At 45.9% G+C, this 12,068-nt stretch overlaps 1 protein-coding gene across 1 annotated transcript in view; it reads left to right on the top strand.

Annotated features, from left to right (window-relative positions):
• Window positions 1-1,839: 1,839 nt before the first annotated feature.
• MCF2L2 (MCF.2 cell line derived transforming sequence-like 2) overlaps window positions 1,840-12,068 on the top strand; it is a 306,850-nt gene continuing 296,621 nt past the window's right edge. The window contains exon 1 of the mRNA XM_034780536.1: window positions 1,840-2,359. Within this exon, the coding sequence (XP_034636427.1) occupies window positions 2,206-2,359 (154 nt within the window). The 5' untranslated portion in view covers window positions 1,840-2,205. The remainder of the gene's footprint in view (window positions 2,360-12,068) is intronic.

Raw genomic sequence — 12,068 nt, 5'->3', positions numbered from 1 at the left:
TTAATCATGAATGGTTTTGTAATCTGACATATATGCTCAGGTAGATGTATTTCATTGCTCCCAATGTTTCAAGTGGCTAAAGCAGACCCTGTTCCTGGCGTGGGTGGGATGCCTGGGGGTTGGAAGGTCCAAAGAGGGGGAGCTGAAGAGCGAGCGAGCCCACCCCATGCTCACCCTGTATCAGGAACTCCTGCAGTTCCTGTCCCACCAGATTGTGACCCCACTTAATCAGATGTGGCCTGGCTGCCTCCCCATCCAGGGGGGCCATCCAAAGCTGATCGGCAATGCGACCCTGTGCACCAGCAGGGGCCAGGTAACGGTTGCAATGCCCACAGCAGGGAGCCGAGCCCAGCCAGCCCTGGGGGACAGGAGCTACTTCGACAGGACAGGGGGGCTTGGGGATCAAATCAGGACAGCCCTGCGAAACCCAAGACAGTTGGGAGATCTGGTAGGTGGCAGCTGATATTGGCACATTTTACCTACATGCTCTAGCAGTTTGCAAAGAGGTGGGTCCAAACAAAAACCCTGGATCCAAATAACCCTGAGTTTTGGGAAAATCTGGAATGTGATCTGCCGCCACACCTTGTGAGCGGGACCCATCTCTAGGAAACACATTCCATTTTTTCCATCTTTAAATAGCTAATAAATTTGGACTCAGCTGTCCATTTTTCCCAGTAAAATTCCATTTACATTGATCTCTAGGCAGGCTTTGAAGGAGGAAAATGTACTGATTGGAAGGGGAGGGAGTCCTAACTTCCCTGCACAGACTTTGTATTGCCTGCAGCAGGGGGATTGTGTTTTGTGGCTTTTGGGCCATTGCGTCCCCTTTTTACTCCTCTCGGTGAGCAGCTGGGATCCATAACCAGAAATGGCTGAAGGCTTCTCTATCCATTACTGCAGCTCTAAAGGGCAGCTAGACACTCAGGAGGCTCATTATCGTCCACCACCAGACAGCTTCTTTGCCCTTGCACCCTCTAGAGGTCTCAGCTCTGCTTCTGGACCTAAGATGCTGGCCCCCTGTAGGCACCAGTTTGGTTTATTTACACCAGCTAATGCCTATATAGGTAGAGCCCTGCAAATCCGTGGATATCCGCTTTATATCTACGGATGCGGATATCTGCAGATCAGATGTGGATACACATTTTGTACCTGTGCAGGGCTCTACCTACATGTGGAACAGTAGATGCTGGCAAAACACAGCCTGCAAGTCCCAGGATGGGGGATAACATTACACTGCCATCAGAAGAGCAAATGTAAATGCTCCCCCGGTGTTTTATATTTATTTCGCATGTGAAGTGGCTTCTCCATTGTAAACTGGTATTTCACATCTTTCTTTCTTTCTTAACCCAGGGCCTTTTGAGATTAATCTCCCACACCCCAGGGAAAATTCCCTGAGCAGAGAATAACATTGGGCTGGTTTGGATCAATGGAGGATTTTGGTAGGAAAAGCCAAGGCATAGGGCTTGTCAATATCACCTCGCAGGAGGGCGGGGTAGGGGCTGAGTTTCTGCCCCCTGTCCTCACCTGGTGCTTTGTTCACTCTCTACAATGGTGAAGGTGCCTTTAAAAATCCTGCCAAACCCAAGGGCTGAGTAATGTTCGGATCCATAGCATGATCTCACGTTTTAAACAGCCCACCGCACCTCTCTCTTTGTCCAATGTTTCCTGCAGAGACGTGATGAGGATTTTAACATACTCCCTAGGCTCAGTGTGTGTGCGCTTTAAGGTCAACCAAGCATGAGACTTAAAATGGACATACATCTCTCCCTGCCAAAGGTAGAGAGGGTGGGGGCAGAGAAGCGCCAGTGGCTCTCAGTCTCCTCCCAGCCACGCCTGAGAAAGGAGAGAGCTGACCTCAGGCTGCAATGGTGTGATTTCCCTTTGCAAGCGCCACTCCTCGTTACAATATTCCATAGCTCCAGGATTTTTTCCTGACTCAACGCATTATCATCCCCAAGCCTCCCCAAAGGCAGGTATCTCGCTGCTGATTTGTCTCTTTATCCCTTGCCTCATTCTCAAGAGGGGGGGGAAAAACCCAGAAGCAATTAACTCTGCTTTTTTTATTTTGTTACCTTTCATGTAAAAGAACTTTTGTTAGGCGGTTATTCCCACGCATGCAGGGTTGCAAACTGCAGGAGCTGGCCAGTGCCCAGGAGATGTAAGGCGCTTGGAAGAATCCCACCCTGGGAGTGGTACTTGCATTGTATGTGTGTGTGTAGCCTCCCACTCCAGTTGCCTTTTATTTATTTTTTTTTTTATGCTGTGCAGTGCTTCTGTGAAATGCTTTTTTGGTTAAAAGAAGAAGAGATGTCACATCAGGAGCTAACCCAGCGACTGGCTACAGTCATCACTCATGTGGGTAAGGTATCTTTTCTTCCCCCTACCTTTTTGCATGGATTTTGGGCTCACTTCTCTTCACCTCCTCCACAGGCTGGAAGGCGAGGTGACATGCACCTTGCGGGGGATTTCGGAGCAATCAGTGAATTGCAAAAATCCTGCCATCAAAAAATCTTTTGGTTAATGCATTTGTCCAGTGTGCAATTCTTTGGCCTTTTTTTAAAAAAAATGCATGTGTGCATATTGTGAATTGAATTGCATTACCTCTACACGGGTAGTAATGTCTGCAGATGAAATGCTATAGGGGCTGGGTTAGGGGCTCTCTATAAAATGCCTCGTGCTAGTCTTCACAGCACTATCTTGTGAAACTAAAATTGCAGCCAGTTAAAGTGTATTTCTGTATCTTTACTGTCAGTGCTGTTTGAAGGGTTCTGGAAGACCGTAGGGCAGTTGGATGAGAGCTGTCTTCGATCCCAGGTGCCTGGTAGTTTTTCTTTTGTTAATCTTTGAGGGATTAATAATCCTGTGATGCACTGAACCTTGGGCACTCTGCGTTAGGCGGCGGCGGTGGTGGTTTGACCTGCTATCCAGGTGTTGACAATGACGAGCAAGCAAGTGCAAGAAACTGCCTATTAACTACTTCACCTGCAATGTTTCAAAACATGAATTTTATCTGATGAAAATAATCAAGTTAATAAGACAGTGGAGTATGCTTTTTGTACCCTTATCTTGAGGCATACCATTGAGTAAAAGCTGATTGTGACTGTTAAACTAGGTGAAGAGAACATTTTTTTTTTTTTTTTTTAATTGACTAGGCATGGAGGCATATTTTTATAGCGGTCAATTTCTGTAATGGATTATGGATTATGAATGCAAAGGACACTCAAAGCACATTTAATCTGTATAATATCTGTGCTAAAATACAGTGGTTTCAAAGCATGGCTTTCAAATAATGTACAATAACACTTTAAATTCAGATATTTCTGTGTATTCGTTGACCCTAATTGTAGAAGCTAAATGGTTGTTGGTGGGCATGTGCTGATTATTGCATTAGGCAAGTTTACATATAGAATTTATATTATTTTAAAATGTATAAACTTAAATTTAAGCCCCAGTCCTGTAATGTGTTCTACATGGATGGGCCTCTGTGCCTGGCTTTATTGTGGCTTGATGGGGTGCTAGGGTTTGGGGTTGCAGAAGAGTTTGCAGGATCAGGAATTAGACTAAGAAGACCGAGAGATGTATGTGAAAGCTACTATGTAACTGACACAAATTCAGACAATACATAATCTTACAATCAGAAAAATACAATTAAAGACTCTGGCATTAATTTTGAGGCAAATATTATTTTGTAAGGCTGGGATTTCAAAGGTGCTTATGGGATTTAAGCACTGATCAATTTCCTCCCCTCCCCCTGTCTCCTTAGGCTCACTTGAAAACCCCCATCTGCTATATTATCACTTAATTCTTCCCCCTCCCCTCACAAAAGTAGAACCTTTGATACATCTGAAGATGAATGCCAAGATTTGCTAATATGTAAATTAGAGGTATGTCAGCCTCATTTTGGGGACTTCAGAAGTGTAGGAACCTGCTTTGACCATTAATGGTAAAACTATTGCTTTGCACTTTTCATCCCAAGCCCTTCTCAAACACTAATTAATCTTCACATGTCTCCTGACAGCTGGGGGTGTATTACATCTATATTACCCAGGTGCAGGGAAATTCAGTGGTTTTCCCAAGTTCATGCAGCAGCTCTGTGCTAGTAGGAGAATAAAACTCAGATTTCTAAACCTTGCTCTGAGTACTAGAGCTAAATTCTCTGCTTCTGAATAGTTCAGGGCATGGAAATCTGAGCTGAATGTTTCCATAGAGAGTGCAAATTTTAAATAAAATAATGTAACCAAAATATAGTTGTACAAAAATGGAAGTGATCAAAAAACAGAATCCATCTTTTTTTAAAAAACTTTTTTCATAACCCTCTGATGCACTGTTTTTTCTGAATATCGTATTCTAATGTGAGTCATGTTAGCTGAATCAGCAGCCGCTTATTAAATCAAAAAGTCCTTTTATATGGCAGTGGTTGTGGGCAATCTCAGTGCACTGAGAACCTCTCAAAGCTCTGAGAACTTTCCATCCCATGCAAGAGCAGGACAGCTACCATTATGAATACATTTAATAGTATTTGCTACTTCTGTAGCACCTTTCATCCCAAAGAGACCCAAAGCGCTATTCACACTTGTTGACACTCAACTCCAGTACAACACAGCTACTTCTGGGGTGGAAATACAGCACTCAACCAGCACAATAGTGAGAAGTGGCGGAAGAGGAAACTTGGATATGAGCTAGCTCCTTCTATTTACAAAAAGTACCATGGGATCTTTAATGTCCAGGCAAAGTAGACAAGACCTCAGCTTTTAAATGTCTCATATAGGAGTGTCACATGCATATGAAACTAGGAACATAGAGAACAGGACTGGAAGGGATTTCCTATATCATCGAGTCCTGTCCCTGCTATAACAGGAAATCCCATCCTGTAATCCCCTTCATGAATTTATTAAGCTCCATCTTAAAACTAGTAGGTTTTTTGCCCCCATAACTTGTATTGGAAGGCTGTTTCAGAACCATACTCCTCGCTGATGGTTAGAAGTCGCCTCCTACACGGAAATTGGCTTATCTGCCTTGAAAGTCTCCTAGGATTTAAGTGTTGGTTCCAGGGACGCTGTGTTTCCAAACACAAGCCCTGATTCTTCCGTGAGCTCCATGCAGTTGGCCCTGTACCTGCACAGAGTCAATCCATTAAAGCCCATTGCAGGCTCAGTGCCCAAATATTTAGGGCACAGTGACTAGTTTTACCTCTGCACATACCCTTTTGGTGACCTGATTTGGTGACCCCACAGACCAGATGCCTGATTCTGTGTTTGTTTTGTTTAGCTCCAGTGTGCTTTCTCTAATTTCAATGGCGTTACTTTTGCTCTACACTGGTGTTGATGAGAACAAAAAGGGGCCCAAGGTTACTAGAACTGGTGCACTCTGTATATTTTCTTCTAGCATTTCTCCTTAGGGTCCAGAGAGCACTGGAAATGTCACCAGAGCTCATTGCAGAAATTGTTTTAAGAACAGATATAGATTTAAAAATTTTCTTGAGCGACACTTGTGACCTTGCAAGATTGCGTTCCTTGGGTAGATGGGTGAGAAGCTGTTCGTTCTGATGGAGAGAAGAACCCACGCTTGGGGTCTGGGGCTGACAGCGGCTGTGTCTTTGTGTGGGAATTCTTTCACTTTTCCAGCTTGCAAAACCCACAGGAATAAACCTCCATGCCCCCACAATCCCACCCACGCCTGGCAGTTTGTTCCCAGCTCTGCTGTGAATGGAAAAAGCTTTCTGGGCATTGGTATGCAGATGGGCACACCCACCGAGTGTCCCACTTTTGTGACAAGATGTTAGTCTTTAAAATGACTTTTGTAATGAGGCGAGGCCACCAGGACAGATGTCAGCAGCTTAACCAGGAAGCAACTGAACTCGTACCCTATGGTTCCAGTAAACCCCTCTACACCATAGGGGCTTGGTTTACAGAGCTGCTGATTATCCACTGCACCCTTGGACTTCAGGTGAGGTGGTGGGGTGCTCATCGCCTCTGAAAATGAGGACCAGCTCAAAATGAGCTGCTTTGTTAGCGTCTCATGTAGTGGAAGCACTGATCTAAAACCTTAACATGTGTACAACCCGCTACCTACTATACATGAAATTAAAAAAAAGGACCTGCACTTATATCACAGGCTTCATCCGCAGTCTCAGGGTGCTTTACAAATATTAATTGTACCCTCTCATGGCTCAGTGAAGTAAACACTATCCATTTTACAGATGGGGGAACTGAGGCTCAGAGTGGTGACGTAACTTATCTGAGGTTATCCTGAGAGTCAGTGGCAGAGCCAGGAACCGAACTGAGATCCCCGGACTCCCAGGCCTATGAATTCACCACAGGATGTCAATTCCTGTCACCTGGGTTCCATCCCTGCCAAAGGGCAGTTGGGTGAAATTTGGCTGTATCATAAGGCCATGCAATGCTACAGTGTAGGACAGGAAGTGAAGGAGGATACTGCCTCCATTTGAATGTGCAGGAGGAAATTAGGTCAGCGGAATGTAATAATCCAAGATGGAATTTGTCTGAGATTGATGATTTCATTTTGCACATACTGGTGTCACTATCTGTCTTGTGGTAATTTCACAGCACTTATCTTGATATATATATCACAGCTCTGCATAGAGCATAGTAACATTGCTAATCTGTGTCCGGTGTACAGCACTCTTAATGTTAACTTCTTAAGCAATCTTCCTTAAACATACTGTATCAGATTGAGTGAGCCCTTTGTTACTCCTGTGCAAATGCATCCCCACTGAAGTCAAGTCAAAGAAAACCACAATGTCCATGGATCGTTCTCCCCTTAGTCTCGGAGACTACCTCAGAGCATTCATCCAATTCAGGATCTCATTTCAAGTATGTTTATTTGGATCTGTTCTAGACCCCATGAGCAAATAGTGATGACTGAGCTTTTTGCATCAGCCAGAAAGCATCGGTTTTCGTCACCTTGCTCTCTGATGCAGACAGAGGGCGTGTCCTTTGTTCCATTGCCCATGAAGAGGGATAATAGAAATCTGCAAAGAAATGTTTGCTAAATCTGCAGGGGTTTTCCTGCAAAATCTGCAAAAATGTGGGGGAGATTTTTATTCCCAGATCAGTCCCTCTTTGTTTTCTCCTATTGTGCTTCATTGGCCTGTTTAATTGCAAAATCAGATTAACTCATTATAAGACAGAAGGGGAGCTATTAAAAAGATATTCACTGGCTTTTTAAAAACTGAACAGTAAGCAAAGCTTGTAAACATAACCAGTGTACGTAATAAAATCTGCAGATGCTTGTTTTGTATTTCCCAAAATGTACAAATTCATGGGACTTTAAATAACACCTTGTACTTCAAACAAACAAATGCACTTTATACATTTTGTTGAGTCACTCTTGGAAATAAAGAACATGTGGAACTGTCAAAAACTATGGATCTGGAGTAGTGTTCGGGGTTCTTCTCCATACCTACCCAAGATACTTGTATGTAGGGCCCTACCAAATTCATGCCCATGAAAAATGCGTCACGAACTGTGAAACCTTGTCTCCTCCTGTGAAATTTGATTTTTTTGTGTGTGTGCTTTTACCCTATACTATACAGATTTCATGGGGGAGACCAGTGTTTCTAAAATTGGGGGGTCTTGACCCCAAAAGGGAGTTGCAAGGGGGTCAAAGTTATTTTAGGGGGGTCGTATTATTGTCTCCCTTACTTCTGTGCTGCCTTCAGAGCTGGGAGGCCAGAGAGCAGCGGCCGTTGGCCAGGTACCCAGCTCTGAAGGCAGCACCCCACCACCAGCAGCAGCGCAGAAGTAAGGATGGCAATACCATACCATGCCACCCCAACTTCTGCGCTGCTGCCTTCAGAGCTGGGTGGCCGGAGAGTGGCGGCTGCTGACTGAGGGCCCAGCTCTGCAGGCAGCAGCACAAAAGTAAGGGTAGCAGTACCGCAAACCCTTCACCCCTAAAATAACCTTGTAATTTCCCCCCACCCCCACCCACAACTTCTTTGTGGGTCAGGACCCCTACAATTACAACATGGTGAAATTTCAGGTTTAAATATCTGAAATTTAGGATTTTAAAAATCCTATGATGGTGACATTGACCAAAATGGACCATGAATGTGGTAGGGCCCTAGTTACATGGTCATTTTGACTCGGAATGTAGAGGGGGAATAAAGAGGCTAACTGGCTTCCAGAACCAGTGGGAATGGTAACTCTGCAGCATGTTGTCTCCATCTCCTACCACACGAACAAGGAGGCATTCAATGACATTAAAAGGTGGCAGATTCAAACCCAACAAAAGTAAATGCTTTTTCATGCAGCGTGCGATAGACTGCAGAACTCAGGGCCCTAGGAAACCGTTGAGGCCAAGAACTTCACAACCACCACTCTGGATATTCTTGTTATGAATTGTGTTACTGTAACTCTTAAGAATCCCAAACATGGTGTAGCCTGTAAAGATGGTGCTTGTTTATGTTCTATAAAAAGAACAGGAGTACGTGTGGCACCTTAGAGACTAACAAATTTATTAGAGCATAAGCTTTCGAGGACTTCAGCCCACTTCTTGCGAATACAGACTAACACAGCTGCTACTCTGAAACCTATGTTCTATAAGTAGCCCCAAAAATCTATTGGCTAAAAATAGGCTTGACACTAGTCAAGCAAGGCATGTTAAAATATGGGGCATTATAAAAAGGGTAGAACACTGATTTTTAGATTAGAGGTGCCTATCTGCCATCAAGGAACCATTAGAGAGGGTTTTACCCACTCCCCTCATATAGGGACTGATCATCCCTAAATGCCTCATTCCTTATTTTAACCATATAATTGGGACCACATACAGCAAAGGTGACAATGGACCAGGCCTGCATTGTGCTAGGTGCTGTACAAACACCGAACAGATGGGGGCAGGTTATACTCTACTTTCCTCTAAAGCATCTGGCGTGGCCCCTGGCAGAGACCGGATCCTGAACTGGATGGACCTTGGGTCTGATCCAGTCTGGCAAGGCCCATCTTCCTATTTCTATAGGCCTCACATTGTATTCGCAATAGCACTCACTCTGTCTCTCCCCCCTTTTCCGGCCAATAGCAGAAATAGTTGATTAGTTTCTGGGTGTTTTTGTTTCTGTGGCTGAGTGGGTGTTTGTTGGTGTGTGAAGCAATTACTGAGGGAAAGCTAAATGGCAGAGCTGAGTCTTGCAATTAGTCCTGGTGATGCTCATAGTCTTTTCTCTCTCTCCTGTGTCAATGAGCTGAATACGCTGGTCCCTGTGTAAGTTCTGCCTCCCAGACTTAGACCCCTTCCTCTAATTGATCATGGTTTCATTTTCCCGGCGGCATGTAGGCTGTCAGGGAGGTTGTGGGCGCATAAGGAGAGGTGATCACTCAGGTAGTCGGGGCCAATCCAATAGAAATATCTGAATGAATGAAAGGAAGGATCACGAATTACACTCTGTGCTCAGTGGGGAGCTAGCACAGACACCAGAGCACTAGGGCCATGTGCCCTCACTGGCCTGTATTTTGCAGCCAGTTGAAGCTTTTCCAGGGCATGTGGCTTCATCCCCTGGTATAACAAGTGGCAGTACTTGAACCTGGAGGTCACAAATGTGTAAATCACTGTGGCCAGGTCTGTGTCCAGTAGGATGGGGCACAGTCTTCTGGCCAGTCATAGGTGGAAGGGGATGTTATTTGGGCACCAATAGCTCTGAAGAGTCCAAATGGATCTCGAGGCTGTGATTGACAGTCTGACAACAGACAGTGGGAGATAAATTCTTCAAATCCCTTCCCCTTTCCTGCCCTCATGACCCCAATCTCCTGGGCTCAGCCTCGCCAGGTGCCAAGAGAGCTTGGAGGTGGAGTTGTGGGCATTTGATGTAAAGAAGACCCAGAGCGAGATGCTTCCAGCATACTGCTGGTGCTGCAGCCCAGGGAGTCTCGACAGCTCTCCCTATGGCTTCTTATAGGTGGTGAATAATCCCGGGTATGTCTACACTAGAGCTGGAAGGAGTAAATCGCAGCACAAGGACACATACCCACACTAGAGAGATGCATTTTAATATGGTTACATGTCTATATATATATATATATATATATATACACCCAAGGATCAAAGAATGTAGGCCATAGTTAGAGGATGGGGACTCTATCCTGGGAAGGGAAGCAGTGAGGAGTGGGACATGCAGGTGAGGGCTTTGGAGCTGTAGGGGGCAGTACCTCATATGCCCTCTGAATTCAGTCCAAGTGGGAGGACCTACTTCCCTCCTCCCTGGTAGCCCACTGGTATGAACTCCATGCAGTTGGGGCCCTACAGGGCCCGGGGTAGGGGAGGGGGTGAGGGTATAGAGCTGGAAGGTGGCATGGCTGTCTGGCAATGCAGCAGATATACCACGAGAGAAGTCTATGGCAGTGAAAGCCTTTCCTAGCAGCCTTCACTTCTCCATGCCTCCAGAACCCCTTGGAGCTGGAACTAGCGTGCCTGGGTGCAGGCCCAGGGAATTGGATGCACCACACACGCATGCTGTCTGTCATTGACAGAAGTGACTTCTCTTCTGCTAGGCTTTGGGGCCCCTCTCCCCCGCAGGACTTGACTCAAAACACAAGGAGACGGGTATAAACAAGCATTCTTCCCACATCTCCCATTGGGATTTCTTTACAGCCATGTAACCTGGTAATCTTAATAGGCATATTTCAGCCTAATAACTAGAGCTATTTTAAAAGGTACTAACTCTTTATAAAGCAACAGAGGAGCAGAACTGGACTCTGGGAATCAGATTTACAGCCTAGCATAAACCAATGGGACTAATTGAAACATTACTAATTGAAACAGCTTTGTATGAAAGAGTGATGTATAGATTATACAGTAACCTAGAATAATTTGATTGCATATAGTTAAGCACTGGAATAAATTGCTTAGAGAGGTTGTGGAATCTCCATCATTGGACATTTTTTAAGAGCAGGTTAGACAAACACCTGTCAGCGGTTCTCAAATTTTAGTAACCCAAGGATCCCCATTTTGATTTAAACATTTTTGGGGACCCTGAATCCGCTCAGCCCTTGCCCTGCCCCCTTCCCCGAGCCCACGCCCCTGCCATGCTCTTCTGAGGCCCCACCCCCTGCTCACTCCATCCCCTCTCCCTCAGTCGCTCGCTCGCTCTCCCCCATCCTCACTCACTTTCATCAGGCTGGGGCAGGGAGTTTGGGTGTGGGAGGGGGTGCAGACTCTGGGAGGGAGTTTGGGTGCAGGAGGGGGTGAGGGGTGCAGACTCTGGGAGGGAGGGAGTTTGGGTGCACATCCCTCTGGCCATGGGGGTCTCCGCACGCTGCCCCTGCCCACAGGCACCACCTATGCAGCCACAGTTCCTGGCCAATTGGAGCTGTGGAGTCGGCGCTCGGGGCAGGGGCAACGTGTGGACACCCCTGCTCCTCCCGCCCTGGGGCCACAGGGACATGCCGGCCGCTTCCGGGAGCGGCCCGGAGCCAGGACAGATAGGAAGCTTGCCCTAGCCCTGCTGTGCCGCTAGACTTTTAGTGTGCAGGAGGCGCTGGAAGGGAAGGGGAAGAGTGGATCAGCAGGGCCTGCGGACCCCCAGGGAACCCTTGGGGACCCCCAGGGGTCCGCAGACACCAGTTTGAGAAACACTGGTCTAGATAACTCTTAGTCCTGCCATGAGTGCAGGGGACAGGACTAGATGACCTCTCAAGGTCCCTTCCAGTCCTATGATATTGGACCATTCCTGTCTCACATTAATGAAGTCTGATCCTTTTTCCTTCATATACCATTTTTACTAATATTTGTTCCAGATTACCTTGCCTTCATGTACTATACGGTACCTTTTTCATGTCTTTTATTCATATACATTTAAATACAGTACAGCAGTAAAGAACCCCTGTCACTGTAGGCTCCTTTCCCATTAACTAAAACAGAATACAGCTATAATGACAGAGGCAAGACTTAGTAGGTGTAGTGCCAATTAAAAGCTCCCAGCCCGAGCAAGCGAAACCAGAGCCAAACACAGACACACACAACTGTTTCAGCTCTCCCAAATGCCCACAGATGGGCTTTGGTAAGTCAACAGATTTGGGCTATATCAGACAATAGCCCGTATCCTGCAATGC

The sequence above is a fragment of the Trachemys scripta genome, chromosome 9 (genome assembly GCF_013100865.1).
Source record: "Trachemys scripta elegans isolate TJP31775 chromosome 9, CAS_Tse_1.0, whole genome shotgun sequence".
NCBI lineage: Eukaryota > Metazoa > Chordata > Testudines > Emydidae > Trachemys > Trachemys scripta.
Note: the sequence above shows the minus strand (reverse complement) of the source record. Positions and strands in the feature narration are given on the sequence as shown.